Source organism: Sabethes cyaneus, chromosome 2 (assembly GCF_943734655.1).
Source record: "Sabethes cyaneus chromosome 2, idSabCyanKW18_F2, whole genome shotgun sequence".
NCBI classification, from domain to species: domain Eukaryota; kingdom Metazoa; phylum Arthropoda; class Insecta; order Diptera; family Culicidae; genus Sabethes; species Sabethes cyaneus.
In genome coordinates, this window is record NC_071354.1 from 29,235,111 (window position 1) to 29,254,587 (window position 19,477).

At 39.5% G+C, this 19,477-nt stretch overlaps 2 protein-coding genes across 3 annotated transcripts in view; one reads left to right on the forward strand and one right to left on the reverse strand.

Moving 5' to 3' along the window:
- Nucleotides 1–7,630: 7,630 nt before the first annotated feature.
- Nucleotides 7,631–8,743, reverse strand: LOC128735223 (uncharacterized). The gene has a single exon (XM_053829715.1). It carries the CDS (start codon nucleotides 8,741–8,743, stop codon nucleotides 7,631–7,633), a length of 1,113 nt encoding a protein of 370 aa, XP_053685690.1.
- Nucleotides 8,744–12,687: 3,944 nt separating this feature from the next.
- LOC128738032 (probable E3 ubiquitin-protein ligase HERC2) overlaps nucleotides 12,688–19,477 on the forward strand; it is a 43,280-nt gene continuing 36,490 nt past the window's right edge. For both annotated transcript variants that reach the window (XM_053832846.1, XM_053832847.1), the window contains exons 1-2: nucleotides 12,688–13,583; nucleotides 13,643–13,884. In XM_053832846.1, the coding sequence (XP_053688821.1) occupies nucleotides 13,130–13,583; nucleotides 13,643–13,884 (696 nt within the window). In that variant the 5' untranslated portion in view covers nucleotides 12,688–13,129. The remainder of the gene's footprint in view (nucleotides 13,584–13,642; nucleotides 13,885–19,477) is intronic.

Below are 19,477 nucleotides of genomic sequence, written 5' to 3' on the forward strand. Positions count from 1 at the left end.
CAACAGAAGATTTGGCAGTTGAGCTTGAGAAGAATGATGGAAAAGGAAAGAGCGCGAGAAACGATATTCAAAACGAAACGATAAATGTGCTGCCTGCAGGGTTGAAATGTGTTATTATGATGCTCTTTAAAAACAACATTATTAAAATTTAATTATTTATTTAATGATACATTGCTGATTTTCAACGTCGATCTGCGTGAACTATGTAGTGAACACAATCAAACGTAATAAGAGAGAAGGTTTTATCACAGCCGTGAAATTTTTGGATTTAGCCAATGCATACAACACTGTTAAGACGGATCTATTAGAAGAGATTATGCTAGAAACGCGGTTTCCATCTGAGATAATCATATATGGGTAACATCATTTCTAAAAAACCGAAAAGTAGTAATGAAAGTTGGGGAAAACACCTTGTCAAGGACAGTCAGTAACGGCCTTCCGCAGGGTGATGTAATGTCGCCATCATTGTTCAACATATACACGATTAATCTGCATACAATCGACGATGCAGATGTTATCCTGGTGCAGTTCGCAGATGACTTTGCCCTAATCGTTAGGGCAAAATCCATGGAAATGTTGAACCAGAAAATGCAATATAACTTAACAGCTTTTACACGTAAAACTAAAGACCTTAATCTAGACATCAATCCGGACAAAACCAAAATGGTCTTATTCCACGGAGGAAATAATATTTTGAATATCAAAATTAATGACACAGCGATAGAGATGGTTAATAGTCACAGGTACCTTGGACTACAAATCGGTAGGTTCCTTGTGTTTGGAGGACACATACGTGCCCTGAAGCAGAAGTTAGAAGAGCGGCTTAATATGCTTAAAATTATTAATAACATACGATGCGGCGGCCACCCGCAAACTATGATCTTAGTTTACAATGCCCTGATAAGAAGTTGTATAGAATACGGTTCATCGGTTTTTAATAATGCGTCCGCAACGAATAAGAAAACAATACAAACAATGTTAAATGCGTGCCTACGGAGAGTAACAGGGTGTACTAAAACGACCCCAATAAATTTTCTATTAGCAATATCTAGTCAGGAACCGTGGAATATAAGAAGCGAATATGTGGCATGTAGAGAGATTGCAAAAAGTGTAGCATACCGCAACCCATTATACGAACAACTACAAGCAACCTTGGATTATGAGGGAGATGAAAATAAATTAACATATCTAGAAAAGATATACCTGCAACATCTCCACGTTCGAAAAACAAAACACCAATCCTAAAATTATGAAACAAATGGTATTAGGACTGCTTAACGGAAGATATAAAAATAGACACAAAATCTATACAGATGCTTCGATGCTAGACGAAACATGCGGAATAGGTATCTATGTGGAATCAACGAATACACGTATCTCACAAAGGCTTGAACACCAAACATCTATTATGACAGCTGAACTAATAGCAATTAAAATCGCAACGAACGAGATCGAAAAAAAACAACTAAATAATGCAGTAATATTTACAGACTCGCTATCATCTTGCTTGTTGTTGTACCATAATCAAAGAGACCTAAAAAGAGTAGAATTAACAGATGAAATCCTACGAACATGTCGCGAGTGGAAGATCCAAATTCAGTGGATGCCTAGTCATATAGACATTAAAGGCAACGATCTGGCCGACTCGTTAGCCAAGAATGGTGCACAGTATGGAGACCTTCTGGAACACCCAATTCTATTAAATGATGCATATTTATGGCTACAAAAAACGAAACAAATAAAGGCTAACAACTGGTATAAGGAATACGCCGAAGTAAAGGGAAAATCCTTTTTCAAAATCCAGCCGGAATTCCGAGAGAAACCGTGGTATTACAACCTCCCATTAAACAACTTGGAAACTAGAACTCTTAACAGAGTGCTAACTGGACACGACTACAGTAAATACTGGCTCCACAAAATGAGACTGCAAGACAACCCAGATTGTGTTGTATGCCAAACAGCTGAAACAACAGAACATATTCTATTACACTGCAAACGTTTTTCACAAATGAGGACAAAATACAGCTTTGTTAAATATCACACAATAAAACAGCTATTTGACGCAAAAGACGTTCAACTACTTCGAGATGTTGTGGGTTTTTTATAGAAAACTCAATTAAAGATGTAAAAAATATTGTTGCCGAACTTAACGAATTTATAAACAAAACAAACCACAGCAATATAACCGCAGGCGGTGGCTGAACTTAATCGGCTTTCACTGCCTGCTGAGATCAAACCCTGCAATCGCAGCCACAGGGTGGACTGTCAAATCGACGTTAAAGAAGCAGATGGACTTATGGTCGCTGTCACCCGTCCAACAAAACCAGAAGAAGAAGAAGAAGACATTGCTGATTGCATGAATATTTTTAATTATAACATTTATAATCAAGCAATTATCTACAGTGGGAACTGGGAAGGCAAAATATTTATTTTTTGGATTTTTTTCTAGATTTTTCTACAAAAAATCTTACGAGTTTCAAACGTCGGAGATTAAAAAAAACCAACAGCGAATGACATCAATAGTTTGTGGCATTAATCGCGTCAACTATGAGACGCCATCACTGGAGGAAATTCAAGTAGCAAACAAAAGTATAAAAACCAACAGATCGCCAGGAATTCACTGCATTTCAGTCAAGAGGCTCAGTCGTCAGTTTAGTGTTTTCGGTATGTCCCAAGTAACAACGATAGCTGAATTGCAAGAGCAATGGCTGTTTACGGGTTGGTTTAAGGCGATCAAAGCTGCATAAAGGATGCACTTAAATGGTGTTTAAATAAGCGATGTTTAAGCTACTTTAAGTTTTTCAAACCAGTTCTCTCCTAAAAGCTGATAAAAAAGTTTTATAGCAGATTTTTTTGCTAAACAATCTGCTTCTAAGCAGCCATAAGCATCAAACCGTTTTACGGCTGCTTAAAGGTGTTAAAATGTAGAGTGGAAGCTTTCATTAGGCTCACAGCTTTTAAACTACTTTAAGTCTGCTTAAGGGTGTTAAAGTGGCTTTACAAACTTCTACCAAGTTTTCTTTCGGCTCACAGCACACATACTGTCAGATCATAGAATTTCGCAATTCGGCTGACAGCAAAAGTTTGTCAGTTATCGACATTATCGACTGCTTCAAGCTAGGCGGGCTAGGCTTCAGGTGTAAAGATATTCTCACTGTCTGTTCTGCAGATGCAAATGGGGCGGATCACACGGTGAGTGCTTATGGATCAAAAGATGGCGGGTTCAATTCCCGGAAAAAAGACATGCATTTTTAAGTAGCTAGCTTTAATTATACGAATTAAAATTATTCGAAATTAAAAATATCGCGTTCGAAACATTTCACAGCAAAATAAAAAGGCTGCGCACCATTTTTTAAAGTTAAAAATAAATTTTTTTGGCTGCATAAAGGGTGATGAAGCGTTGATTAAGCGACTGGAAAGGTAGATTGCAAAACTATTTCTCGTTCTAAAAATAGAGTTGACAACATTGCGCGAATTGGCTTTTTAAAAGTGCAAAAAAGTTTCTATTAAGCTTCATTGCAGCTTCGAAAGCAGCTATTAATTAGCCTGAAGCCTAATAAAATCACCAGATTTAGATGTATAAGAGCTAAAAAAAGGGTTTTATTTTCAAACCTAAACCATAGATCAGCCACAGGTTGAATAAAATCAGCTACAAAAGCGTTTGATCAGCCTGAAATTGTTACTTGGTGTCTTTTCCTTTGATTGTCACGTTTATGTTCTGTGTGTTAACTAGAGCATCTCCTGTACCTTTACGTTTAATTGTTTCAGCCTACTTCACTTCAGTGTCACTTTGAATATACCGCTGCACATCTTCCTCGTCCTAATCCAAGAGCACATTTCTGACAAACAGTATTTTCTTTATCGAATCATGCATGAGAATCAATTTTTTGAAGTTTTTAAGAATCTTCTACCTTTTTAAAATTTAGGGATGTCTTTTGACGTAGGACTACGTCTTACGGCAAGTTTTGAGATAGGGTGTCATTCCAAAAAATCGAAAAATGCGAGCGTCACGAAAAATGAAAGGTTTTGAGCGTTAATAGCTCAGCAGTTTTCCGATCGATTTTCAATATTCTTACACCAATCGATTGGAAAATCTTCTAAGAATTGACCCAGATGAAGAAAAGTATGGATTCTTGATGTTGAACTATTGAAAAATTGAAAATAATGAACCTATGTTTTACCAGAATTCTCGCTTCGTGATTGGTTGGAAGATTCTTTACGATGATCTAAACCTATACCAATTTGATATCTGTGCTTGGGAAGTAAGCCAAAACAAGTGACAAAGCTTCCTCATTTCAACAAGATTTCTTAACATCGCGGTTCAACCTAGACCATTTTGATGTCCTTGCTTGGGAAGTACGCCAGAGAGAGAGTAACAAAGCCCCCTCGTGCCAACAGATTTCTTACCAACGCGGTTAAACCTAGTCCAATTTGATGTCTGTGTTAGGGAAGTGTGCCAGAAAAAATGACACAAGTTTGTTGTCCCAACAAACCGCAAATTCTTTACTGCGAGACGATTAAACCTCGGCGAACTTGATATCTGTGTTGGAAAAATGTGCTACAGCTGTAGTGTTCGGTTATATACGACTCTGTATGAATACGCATGCTTGCCGTTTCATTAGAAATGTAGTGGAAAGATGTGCTGTTGATAAAATAGGATTGAATTGGTAAAATCCCTTCAACGTGGGAAACCATGGATAATAAAAACAATCTTTAATTTCAGTAAGGTAGCAGGAAAGCAATAGTTTGTGTTCTTGGTTTTGTTAAATTGTTTTCAAATGCACAATCTTTTGAGAATTGAATGTATGCAATGTTATTACTTTGATAAATGTTACATACAACGCATGTAGCGTATATATATGTTGCATATAGCATGTATACATGAAGAATCGAATGATTACAAGCATGAATACATGCCACTATCACTACAAAGAGACTTACGTAGTCCTGCGTCACCTATATATGCGGTCGTGTCTTGTACACAACCCCTCTGATTTTTTTCTGGCTTATTGTTGCTTGATTTATTGGGTTTGGTTTTAATTTCACTTATAATTTTCAGCGAATGTCCATGTCAGGCTGCAGATTTCGTAGTCTATCCTTACTACTGTGTTACCTGACTCATAACGAATATACGTTATATACGGGGGAGGGTCTCGTAACTCACAAACTTTGTGGTTTTTCGTTTAATTGATCATAAATTCGAATAGAGCATATAAATATCAACTATATAACATAAGAAATTACATGTTTACTCCAAAAATAAAAGCGTGAGAGATTTTAGAATTTCGGAAATAGGGGTGCGTTATGAGTCAGGTAACACAGTTGGAATTTGTGCTACTCCCTGAGATCTCGTTACTCTTCAGTGATTCATTATGTAAAATTCAATAATTAAAAGGATTGTAGACGTTAAAATTTAATTGTATTTCTAATCTTTTGATTGCACACAGATAGTGTTTTCTTTAGACACACCCGAACCAATCGGAGTCAATCCAACTTTTCGAACAAAAATTCCAGATTCGGAAGCTTTTTCTTATTTTCCATGTAGGGTAACCAACCTATTTTGGACCCCATCAGCAGCTGTACATAATTTGGACACTTCCATTTTATTTTGCTGTAAGTGTCCAAATTATGTACAGCTATTGAGGGGGTTCAAAATACGTTGGTTACCCTAATTTTCTTTATGATTTGACGATAATTAACAGCTTTGAAGTTCTAATTTGATTGTATTTTGTATTCGCGAGCAGAAAAAATTAAAGAAGATATATTTAATAAAAGAAATGATACGCGACTATTTCAATCGTCGAAACCAACAGTTCTGGAAAGTCGATGAAAGCTCCTGAATCGGCTTCTCGAAAACTTGCCGAGTATCAATCGATGAACGCGATAGAAAACAATGACTGCAATCAAACGGTGACAATTCTCGTAACATTTATTATCGCAAAATTAATCCGTGCTGCCTAACGATAGCAGCAGGCAATCATATATTTATAGCATACAGTTTATAATATCGCCTAATATTGTCCATTTTATTGCTCCTTAGACTTTCAGGCTTTTATTCATAAACGTCAGAATATTTTCGCACACGCATTGTTGTCATTGATATGCAATCACTGTTATTTTCAGAGTTGCCAATAAATGTTTACAATGAGAATTAAGACAATCGGAAGGCCATTCGATCCAACTGAAGTGTATTTTTCGGGAAGCGTTTATAAGTTTTCGTTCATCGTAAATGTAAAATTTTGATTGAAATATGATGAAGTGCAGTTACGGCGAAGCACCAGGAGCGGAAATCCTGAAAAAGCTGTTTATCTGTTTGTCTGGCACGTAATAAGAGAAAATATATATTGGGATATATTGGGCATAATGGCAACATTGGTCACCTTAAACAGCTGTCGATAAACAGAAAACATTCATTTAAAAATATTCATGTAGATGAAAATTTGTTTGATAAATAAATATTATAGAATGGCTGATATAATTGATGCAGTGAAACATCGACGAGCTTCAGAAAACACCATGTATCATGTGATGTACGGGTATTATTTTTTAGGAATCAATCGAGCTACGCTGTCCTTGTTATACGGAAAACACAAAACTACGATTTCCAACTGGATTCAAACATATGAACGATGTGGAACCTTAGAGCGGAAACAGCATGACGTAATTGCACGCAAATTTAATTACGAAAAACGGATGTGGCTGGTGGATTTATATAGACGCCGTCCACTGTTATATTTGAATGAAGCCAGAATTGCTTTCGAAGAACACTTCAAAATAAGTATTTCTGCTTCATCAGTCTGTCGAATCCTTCATAGCGAAGGCTTCACCTGGAAATGTTTGGAACGTAGAGCAATTCAAATTCGGCAGGATGATATATACAGATTTTCCTTCGAACTGAACAATTTAAACTGGGATTATTTTAATTTAGTGTTTTTAGACGAAGTTTCGTTTGATAACCGGGGTATGATGCGTTCTCATGGATATTCTTTAAAGGGCAAAAAGTTAGTTTGCAAAGGAGAATTCATTCGGAAGCCCAGAGTCTCTTGCCTATGTATGATAGGACAGCAAGGGTTGCTAGAATGTTCGTACACTGAAGGTACTTTCACTCGAATGGTATTTTTCCAACATTGCAAACAATTTGCTCTTAGAAGTAATGTCGAAACATACCCCGGTTATCATTCAATATGGATTTTGGATGGAGCACGCATTCACTGCGACGAAAAAATCGTTGGATACTTCCGTTCATTAGGCGTATTCCCAATTTTTCTGCCGGCATATGCGCCTTTCTATAATCCGATTGAAATTATGTTTGGAATTGTTAAGAGAAGGATGAAACAGTATTACAAAGAGAATAGTACCGAAGATTTAAAAATTATGATAGCTCAAGTAATGCAATCATTCTCTAAATATAATATGGCTAAATTGTTTAGAAAATGCGGCTATATTCCTGGCGGTAAATTTGACCCAACAATTGCAACTCACGAGGAAATGATCAACGTTACTCAAAAAGACAATTAAATATTTTTTCGACCGTTTATAATAAACAAGTAGAGGATAACATATAACGTGACTGGCGTTTCTGAACTATTACATTACAAAGCGTAATTTCAAAAAGAATTATGAAAAGTGGTTAATAAAACGTTTCAATATGGTCAACATCTTCAGTGTCTGTGATTTCCATGCTCAACGTTTTGCCTTGTTGGTCTTCTTGCACATTTGTAGATGACTCCATTGCATTGATTAGGTTTTCACTGAGCTTGTCCCTTATCTCTAAAGCCTCTAAACGATGTTTTACAATGTTCATCGTCCCGCGAAGATGTTCAAAACTCGTATCTAGTACATCAAAAGCCTGTCGAAGGGATGTGATTTCCTCATGAAAACTATTATTCACACTGTGCGCTACATTCAATTCTCGTTTAATAGCACTGATTCGAGGTCCTTCCTTGGCACGAAACAAATGAGACAAATGTTGAGGAGGATAGTTTTTCATAGTTTCTCTGAGATGAGCGGGAGCATTCAAAATACTGTTTGCCCAGAATGACCAGGCCATTCCATGTCCTTCCAAGTGATTACCGTGAGTCGATCTAAGATTATCAGATAATTCAAATACGGCTTGAGTCAATGCTGCTCCGGATCTGTCCTTTTCGGCTGGATCAATCAACACATCCTTGACTGAATTCCAAACTGCTCGACTACTTATTGAGAGCGAATAAATATGCAAGTATAAAGAAATTTCTTTGTCCCTCCAGCTCTGCAAAAGATTGTTATTTTCATTACTCAGCTTGTCTAGAGTGTAGTTTCGCCGACCAGATTGGAATAGCACGAACTTGTGAAATTCGCTTTCAATTGGCACTTCGTTGGAGCTCCATGATGGACTAGATGTCCCATCAACATTCGGCACGAACAGTATCTCACGAGCTAAATGTCCTTTAGATAAATTCCAAACTTTGTGCAAAAACTCAGTATTGCTTCCTGCTGACAGTTCCCATCGAGCAACGTAAGTTCCAGATGACTGTCCTTTAAATTGCCGTTTGTAAACCAGCAACGTAACAAAGAATAAATCATCGCGACTGTTTGCTTCATTGCTTGCGCCACTGCATTCTAACGGATTTACTTCGATATCTATGGACGGCAGATTTTCCGAGTTCGCGATCTCGTCCTCCAGTTCCTCTAAATCGTAGTCGACAAACGCTGCGTCGCCAACGGATTCATTGTCGTCTCCGTGCTGATTTTCGTTGTCCATTTTTTCTCTAAGTTCACGAAATCTAAAGTGAAACGAATATTAACGTTGACAAAAGTAAACAAACATCTGTCACTTCAAGTGGGAAATCTAATTACAGAAGTCACCCGATAAATGCAATCGATAATTTTTATAATTTAATCGCAACTTGTTTATAACGATTTGTTAATCGCTTTTTTGTACTGGTATTTTTGATTTACACACCTGGCATAATTATTTGTGGTATTTGATAACGAAAAATATCTAATATTGATGTTTGAGCATTGCAAGCACCGACAAAGTAAAAAAGAAGTTGTTGATTACAAATTATAATTATCCTAGGCGTACTGTACTAATGAAAAACCCGGTGTGAGAATATTTTGGTGTGACAAATTTATTTGACTGTGAGTCTATTGAGGGGAGAAATGCGCAATAATGTTGAATTCGATTGTTAGATCTTTCATGAGAAACATTGAACAATCAGAGAGGTTGTGTACAAAACACGACCGCATATAGGTAACGCAGGACCACGTAAGTCTCTTTGTGGCGATAGTAGCATATTTCCATGCATGTAATAATACGATTCTTCATGTATACATGCTATATGCAGCCTATACAGGGTTTGTTGAGACTGCAGGTTGAGAATATTCAATTATTTTCGAATGAATGTTAATAGGGCCTCAAATTTTACTTCAACATCACTATTTAGTTAGACATATGTATTTGTGTATTTGATTTGATGATATTAAAAAAATATCAAAAAAGAAATCAAAATTTTTGTAAGTCGTTAATTTTTTACAGCGTTTTATTCATTCTCATGATTGAAAGCTACTAAATAAGTTAAAGTTGTTAGAAGAATGTTTTGCACCTTACTGCCTTATACAGTCAAATAAACTTTAGCATCACTACGGGTTCCTCCGACAAGGTATGTCCTTCAGTTTCGAAAGAAATTATCCTAATTGTAATGCTGTTGACTATGGAAACTATGTAAAGAATTGCCAGCAACTAACTGATGCAAAGCAGCAAACGAAACGTTCCAAACTATTCTTGGATAAGCGAGTCGCTGATTTTCCTCGCTTTGAGAATTGCTGCCACACGTCACATGCACAAATGCAAGACAACAGTTTCGAACAAATTCTTGTAGTACCTTTATGGATACAATCTGGCAAAAGGAAAGGATGACCGCTCGCTTTTAGTTGACGCTTCACCTTCAGCACATCAATTTGGATTAATTTCAATCCTAAATGTTAAAGGCGGTGGAATGAAAGGGGTGGTTTTCAAGGGGTCGGTCACTCGGCACAGCCGTTTTTATGTTAGGCGACTTGAAACGAGGCGAACTGTGCCGATGTTGTACCGAAAAAGCCGAACTGCAAGATTTGTTCAATTTGTTAAAATTTGATAGATCTGGCAACCGTGCGAGATGATTTTGACAACTGGCAGTGCTTCCATTTCATATGTAAAATTGAACCTGAGGTGTGTAAAGCCTTGTAAATGTTATTTTTATAAGGCTTTAGAGGTGTGCCGTTTGATATCTCTGCAGTGCCGGGGCACTATGTGCTGAGTGTCCGACCCCTTGGGTGGTTTTATACTTTAAGAAAATTGTTTACCTTCAGGACATCACATTGGACTAGGTTTAATGCTGAAACGATAACATCGGTTGAAGAAGAGGGTGGTTTTGCACTCTGAGTTATTTCCCAAGCACAGATATCAAATTGGTATAGATTTAAGCGCCGTAAAGCATCTTCGACCTATTGGGACGAGGAGTTTATGTCCCTTTTTTTACAAAAAACACGTGCAAACCATGATGACGACTTTGCTTCGACCAATCAGGATGCAAGAATTTCTAGTTGGACGATGCTTCATTATTTTCGGTTTTTCAATTGTGTACACTTACAAAATAATAGCGTTCTTCATTTGAGCCATTTCTTAGAAGATGTTGCGATCAATTGGGTTGTTTAGTGCATGAGAAATGTCTCATTTAGACACATTTATGCACGAAGAACACTTCCAGGAACATATAACAAAATTTATTTTTGCATTTAAATTGTCTACAGCTTCGATATTACAAAAAACATTATTTTAAATTTTTATCAAAAGACACTTGCGTTTATATAATGACGTTGGTGAGTTACGCTGAAAAACATGCATAAGACACGTAAGATGATTTCAACAGGGACATTATTTCATCACGGTGACATCAAGAAATGTCAAAATCTTTCGTAAACGCAGCGGACTATAGTTGAAAGAAGAATGTAAGGTTGTCACAAACTATCAGGGAATCAAGCAGTGAGTGTCGCGAATGGTTTTTCGATGGCATGTAGTCTTATATATTGACCTGGCATATTAGACATTAAAAAAAAATTTTTTTTGACGTTTGTACAATAAAAAACCAAATGGTTTATGTTTTCTTATTTTTATGCCAATCCCATATACCGTTAAACAACCCAATTGGTGCAAAAATATTGAAAATCGATTCGAAAATCGCTAAGCTGTTTGCGTTTAAAACCTGACCACTTTTCGAAAGATTTTTTGGAATGACACTCTACCCAGCCAAACCTTGCCGTAAGACGTAGTCCTACGTCAAAAGGTCATGCACAACAATAAGTGAGGAGCAAATAGGTTTGATGATGACATATGTTGTTGAGTTTACTTTAACATTTCTTCCAACATAGAAAAAAAGACGGTTCGCGTTTAGAAAACTCCGAATCAAATCCTACCCAAGTAACAATTTCAGGCTGATCAAACGCTTTTATAACTGATTTTATTCAACCTGTGGCTGATCTATGGTTTAGGTTTAGAAATAAAAACCTTTTCTCAGCTCTTAAACATCTAAATCTGGTGATTTTATCAAGCATCAGGCTAATTAATAGCTGCTTTCGAAGCTGCAATGAAGCTTAATAGAAACTTTTTTGCGCTTTTAAATAGCCAATTTGCGCAATGCTGTCAATTCTATTTTTAGAACGAGAAATAGTTTTGCAATCTGCTTTTCCAGTCGCTTAATCAACGCTTCATCAACCTTTATGCAGCCAAAAAAAAATCTATCTTTAGATTTAAAAAATGAAACGCGGCCTTTTTTTTATTTTGCTGTAAAACATGTTTCGAACGCGATATTTTTAATTTCGAATAACTTTAATTCGTATAAGTAAAGCTAGCTAATTAAAAATGCATGTCTTTTTTCCGGGAATTGAACCCGCCATCTTTTGATCCATATGCACTCACCGTATGATCCGCCCCATTTGCATCTGCTGAACAGACAGTGAGAATATCTTTACACCTGAAGCCTAGCCCGCCTAGCGTGAAGCAGTCGATAATGTCGATAACGGATAAACTTTTGCTGTCAACCGAATTGCGAAATTCTATGATCTAACAGTAAGTGTGCTGTGAGCCGAAAAAAAATTTGGTAGAAGTTTGTAAAGCCACTTTAACACCTTTAAGCAGCCCTAAAGTAGCTTGAAAGCTGTGAGCCTAATGAAAGCTTCCACTCTACATTTTAACACCTTTAAGCAGCCGTAAAACGGTTTGATGTTTATGGCTGTTGAGAAGCAGATTGTTTAGCAGAAAAATCCGCTATTAAGCTTGTTTATCAGCTTTTGGGAGAGAACTGGTTTAAAAAACTTAAAGTAGCTTAAACATCGCTTATTTAAACACCATTTAAGTGCTTACTTTATGCAGCTTTGATCGCCTTAAACCAACCCGTAAACAGCCATTGCTCTTGCAATTCAGCTACCGTTGTTACTTGGGTATTTTCTACATCCACACCCCTGCCAAACGCGCAGTTTTCACGATTTTTGCCAGCAAAACGGTCAGTTCCAATCAGCTGATCGCTCGGACCAATATCACGCAACAGCACCCCTCGTCATTGAGAAATGTCAATGACCCGCCGTCGGTTAGCCCCCATCGCGAACCGAACGCCCATGAGCTGTCAAATGTTGAAAATTGTACAAATTGCAAAAGGAGAGTGAAAAATATTTTCAACCCATCGGAAAATTCTAATTTATCGTAAAGAAGTGCTGAGTTTTCGACTAAAACTATCCGCAAACGGTAGTTGGCGTGCTGCTGCACGCTTTTCACTAGAATTTCGTCCCGTGCGCGATGGATTTCGACAGGAAAAGTGAATTTTTCACTTGGCCTCAAAAGTGAAGTTTCCATACAGCACCCATCATTGGAGCAATCAGACAAAAAAGAAATCAATCGAACGAGAAGAAGAAAACAGCAGCAACAGAAGCAGAAACAAAAACAGCAACAACCAGTGGCAATCAAACAACACACGAGGCGTGAAAAAAACAAGAAAGGAAAGTGGGGGGATTTCTCCCAGTGCAACGGCGCTCGATCGGCTAGACAGCTGCTGCTGCAGCGACGATTGTTCGTTCTTTGTTTTAGTTTGGGTGGAGTCCTGGTCAAGGTTATGAAATGAATTTCGGCACGTCTGGAAGCGTGGAGTTTCACTTCCGGGCACTCCCGTATCTGGACAAGAAGTGGTTGAAGGCGGATGTCGGTTCGGCATTGCGTTGTTCGGAGGATTTGTCCAATCTGTGGAACCACCTGGTGCAGGATGAGGAAGTGGTTACGTGCAAACTGCAAACGTCGGTCAATGCGTCCGGGGATGTCGCTTACGTCCGACCGGACGGGAAGTACTACTGCGGTGTTCAATCGTTGAACTGTTCGTGCTGTAAGGGAATATGTAGTGCCACTTCTAATTGCTGCTGTGCCGCCTGTCAGTTGCTGGAGACGGACGAACCCGGTCCCACTAAGAAAGGGTCCTGTTCGGCTGCGCTGCAGCAGCCGGGCCAGCAGAATTCAAATGATTCCGTCGGGTGCTGCTCAACGACAATGCTGGAGTCTTGGCTGTGGAGTCCAATTCCAAGTATTTCTTTTTAATTTTTAAAAGAATAGGTTGATTGATGTTTGATTTTTTTCTTGTAGCTATGGAAGAGAAGCGCGCCTGCACCAAAAAGCTGATAGCCGAACAAAGGGAAATCTGTCTGCAGGCAGCGGCAAACTGTTTGTCGTCTACGCGTACGAAACAGCTCCTGTACGTGTACCGGAGGTACTTTATCGCATTGCAAAGGTGCAAACTGGATGAAAAAGTCTCAACAGATGACGGACGTTTCAAGCTGAGTCAAGAAGTTCTGGTGGCAAGCGACCATGAAGCGGCAAAATTGAGCGTAAGTATTAGACAAACCTTCATTATGCACTTAGTGATAGGACGTTGTGAAGTATGTGCGCAGCAGCTATGGAGCGCGTGTCTGCTGCACACGGGAAAGTCATTGGCCTTGGTGTGACTTGCAGAAAGCATGTGCTGACCCAAAAGAAAAAGCAAACATTATCGTAGACAATATTCTCACGATGAAGCTCTATCAATAATAGTGGCAAGTGTGTGGAACGAGACAATAATCGTTTGAATGTTACGTGATTTTATTTAACTTATTGATATGTCAATGACATTGTCTGCGGTTTAGAATGGTTTAGAATTTAGAATGTTTCAATAGAATGGGATACGCACGAACGCCATTTGGAGTGCTGAATGTTTAAACGAAAATGTGTTTCGAAAACGAGGAGTTCGAAGAATGATCTACGGAAAGATGCCATTTATTGCAAAGTGGCCAAAAAGCTCTGTAAAAAACTGTTCTGGGTGAATTCACCATTTTAATAATTCTAGTAGCAAATGATGGTTTATCATGTTTTAACGCTGCTTTTTCCTACTGCAATAAGTTTTAAAACATTCACAGCACAGGTAAACGTTTATAATTCATCGCGTTCGATAAGGTGGGAAATTTACGATACCTTTCTCGCACGTGGAAAAGGGTCTGGATGGCCGATTCATCGCAATATGTGATATATAATACGACTTCATACACTATCGGGGACAGCGGTTTTTTAACGGCATGATCGCCTTTTACCTTCGCCACAATCGGCAACACGCCATCCTTACTGGTGATGGGGAGCTGGCAGATCTAGGTAATAAACATGAAGCGGAATATGATGTAATGGACGGCAACTGCAAAATAAAGGACTGGTTAAGCGATAAACGTGAACACAATGAGGAGAAAGCTGAAAGTGAAATAAACGACGAGGACTCCGATAGCGACATTTACGATGATTCTACTTCACCTTTGAGAGCACAACTCGCATGTGCGTGTATGCGGACGACGAGGACATGCTTCGTTTGAGAAACTGCCTGAAGGGAGACGCGTTCGCTACAGTGCGAAGCTTTCTACTGCACCCGTCAACAGTGCTTAGAGATGCCCTCAAGTTGCGAATTGGACAGCCTCTCAGAGCCGGTTCAATAAATAAGTTGATCGCTGGCAGTGCAGAATCTTGCTGTTACGATTGACGCGTGCGGGCGAAAGGAATACATGCGAAATGTTTGGTTGCACCAGGTATATGGGGAAGGTCAATCTTGCGGACTTTAGTGAGTAGATTTGTGCCATAGGAGAAGATGCCTGCCTTGTTTCTGAGACAGCAGGAGCCTTACCAGAACCAAGAGCCTCGCAAGAAGTCGAAGGCCTTTTTAAACACACACGCTGAGCGGTTGTTCTAGCAAACAGCAGGCATCGAACGTGTCTACGGCGACTGGAGCTAAGAAAAAAAACCAAAACAGCTGCATTGTCTGCAAGAGTGCCTGTGTGTCGCTCGCGAAGTAGAAACGCTTCTTGGAACTCTCTTAACGTGGACGGTGGGTGGCAATACGTGAGGCGAAAGCATGTCGAAAGTGTTTAAACCAGCACAAAGGATGATGTGAATCGAAGAATTGCAAAATAAATGGCTGCACCTTCAAACACCATCATCCCTTATTGAGTGTTAGCCTATTGCAAGATGACTAAGCTCCGCTTCCAGCTTCTATTACGTGCCCACTGTAGCAGATGGGAACGGAATAATGATGCACTGTTACACCTTTCTGGACGATGGATTCTCGTTGACGTTGATGAACCAGGAAGCTGATGAACTGTTGAACCTCACGGGAGAGACCAGCTCTCTATGCCTCAAATAGACCGCAGACACACATCATGCCATGGCCATCATCATGGCGTTTCTGTGCCAAGGGGAAAGCGGTTCCATCTCGAGGATGTCCGCGCTGTTAAAGAACTCCAGTTACCGAACCAAACACTACACGTGAAACAACTAAAAGCTGAAAATAAAACCCCTACTTAAAACGTGTTCCGGTTAAACCCTACTATAATGTTCGACTACGTATTCTGAATGAAAAACAGCACACAAGTGCGACGCTCGCGAAAAACAAGTCGGGAAGGAGAACCGGGCAAACCGATCCCAATATAAACCAACTGTAGTTTTGATCACGAGGAAAACTAGCTTCACGCGGAATTGTTGAATCAGGTTTGTTGTGGCGATATAAAAACGTGTGGATGTCGGATAGTAAACCCGGAGCTCACACGAGTGCTGACGGAAAAAGTTTTCGGATTACGTAGCGAAAGGCTACGTTCGCAAACCGACCAAAGAGGTGCTGACGGAGAACCACGAACGTGTCTGGTATTTACCAGTCTTCACAGTTACCAACTTTAATAAACCCGGAAAATTGACTGTAGTTTTTGGAGTGTCGTAGAATTTAATTTGGAAAAAGTTTTCTTTAATTTCCGGAAAAGTCTCAAAACTCGTCACGTCAGGGACGCAGTCGCAGTGGTAATCGACGGGGATGAGTTCTAGGCTCATTGCCAACAGAGGACAACAATACCAACCGTGAGATTAAAAGACGTATTATTAGCGGAAGTCGGGCCTACTACGGACTCCACGAACACTTGCGGTCGAACAATTTGAGCCCCCGTACAAAGTGCACACTGTACAAAACGCTAATTAGACCGGTTGTTCTCTACGGGCAGGAAACGTGGACACTGCTAGAAGAGGACCTACGAGCACTCGGAGTTTTCGAACGGCGGGTTCTAAGAACCACGAGCTTGCGCGTCTCTACGGCGAACCAAGTATTCAGAAAGTGGTTAAAACTGGACGGATACGTTGGGCAGGACATGTTGCTAGCATGCCGGACAACTATCCTGCAAAAATGGTTTTCGCATCGAATCCGGTAGGAACAAGACGAAGAGGGTCACAGCGAGCGAGGTGTAGAGTTCTGAATTGAGAGATTGGCTATGGTAACTCAGTAACTCGCGAGAATTTGTCATCATTAAACCAACGACACACGTTTCACTTTAAACCAATGAGTGTCGTTGGTTTAATGGTGCGAGTTTTTGAGTGACATGGCCAGTCTCTCAATTGAGAACTCTAGCAAGACCAGGTGGTGCGAGATCTGGCGAGCACTGGGTGCCCGCGGAACTGCCGATCAGTTGCCATGAACCGAAACAGATGGAGAAATTATACTGAGCAGGCCTTATCGTAAGAGGTCAGGCCAATCAATCGTCATCTATAGATGCCCTTGCATATTATTAATCCCTTCTCTCCCAAAATATCTCGCGTCTGCCGATCTGCCTTGTCTCGAACTCCTTCCCTTATTGTCACACGAAATCCCTCCAGCATACTCATTCAGTCATCTCAATACAAGACAAACCGAACAACGAAATAATTCGGGCTTAAATAAGAAACGAGTTGGAAAGACTGGTTGATGAGTTCGTATATTTGGGATCTCTGATCACCGCCGACAATAATAGGAGTAAGGAGATTCAACGACGCATTCACGCTGGAAGTCGAGCCTACTTTTCACTCTGCAAGACGCTTCGATCAAGGAGCATACGCGTGATGGCTGACAATGCTAAGGCGTTTGATGTAATTAATATAGATGCGATTACAGCTGTGTTACCAAAATATGGAATAGGCGGAATGAATCTGCAGTGGATAGACGATTATTTAAGAAACCGATCGCAATATGTCAAGATTGATAAAAGCAAATCAATGTCGTATCCCGTTTGGTTTCTCCCATTTTCTCCCGATTTTTCTCCCAGTAAAATGCATGAAAGATTGTCGCATACTTCAAGATAGCATCGATTGGTTCGTCGGCTTTTGCGAAATGTTTGGTCTCAAAGTGAATACAACGAAGTGCAGCGTGGTTTCGTTCACTCGAAAACCAAACAAATTGTTGTCTGAGTATCTAATAGAAGGTGACGTAATTCCTAGAAAGGATTGTGTATGTGATCTTGGAGTAGAAATAGATAATGAGCATGATAATGATTCAGAAAAAAAATATACGCTATGCCTTCGGAATTTAGGATGGTCTGGAGAGATGCCCGATTACAAGTCGTTATGCATGTTGATTGGAACGGAAAGCTTAGAGAGCAGACGACGTACCACAGATGTTCTTTTCTAAAAGGATCTACTCAGCGGCAGGTATGACGCGCCATATCTATTGAGTCAGATAACCGTGTACGATGGACGTTCTTCGTTGAGGCGGGTTAGGCCTTTTCAATTAACAAATAGAGTCGACAAATAGAAACGAACCAGTATACAGAATGATGTTCATATTAAATAATTATCGAGATATTGTTCAAATGACAAAGCAGCAAATTAAGTGTAGTTTTAGATTGTTTTATGTAAATTTTATGTGATAATTAATTACTTTTAATGATGATAACGGGCGAAGCCTATCAATCAGTTAATCAATAAATAAATAAAAATAAAATGCTGACAGTGTACAAAACGCTAATCAGACCAGTAGTCCTCTACGGACTTGAGACAGTAACTTTGCTTACACCTTATTTGAACAAAAGATGTTGCGGACAAATATACAGCGGAGAGTGGTGTATGCGTATGAATCACGTCTTACAGGCACTACTTGGAGAGATTCCCATCGTAAACCTTGCGAAAGTCGTACACCGCGTTGCAAAGATGCTGGACGACTGTGCAGTGTAATCCGTTCAGGTAGCCCAGTACAGTGGAGAGAAATTCTTGCTACGCCAAGAGCCATCTGAGTAAGAACTCTCTGTTAGTAGAACTATAAATACTATTAAATATATAATAAGTAGACGCTCAAGAGTAACAACGGGTACCTCCTAGAGATTTGATATTTGAGTGCGATAAATTTGAATAGTTGATGAGTTCATATATTTTATATATTTGCCGGAGAAGGTAACACCCGACTGAGAGAAAACAAATCGATTCGTCTTTTGCGCTTTTCCGGTAAAACGCCGAAAATTGAGATTTTTTCAATGCACGGCAGAAGCCTGAATTTAAGTTGTTGACTCGGATCACTACCTAGTGACGGTTTAGATGCACCCAAAACGCTCGGTAGCGAACAACATTCGGTACCGGCGGCACCCTCTGTTAAATCTCATGCGGCTGAAGCAACCAGATGTCACCGTAAACTACGGGCACTCATTTGAAACTGCGCTGGACGAAGCTCCTCTCGAGGACTGCTGGCATGCCATCAACACAGTCATTAGTATAGTGTAGCAGAGAACATTATCGGGCACGTGGCACAGTATCAGCGGACCGACTGTTATGATGTAATCACTATGTGAGATATTCAATCGCTCCTTGCAATAAGCGAAGTTCCCCCGTATCTGGAAGCAATCGTTCATGACACCAGTATTTAAACGTGGCGATCGTCAAAATGTTGTCAACTATCGAGGTATTACGAGCCTTTCAGCAGTTTCTAAATTGTTAGAGATTATAATGTGTACAAGGGCTCTCGACGCTGCCAAAATTTATATAACGAAGGATCATGCCCAGACGATCAGTTACGACAAACTTAATGTGCTTTGCGACGAAAGTTATAGATGGTATGGAGGAAAAAGCTCAAGTTAACGTAATTCATACAGACTTAAGGTTCAAACACGAATCGCTGATTTCTGGAAATTC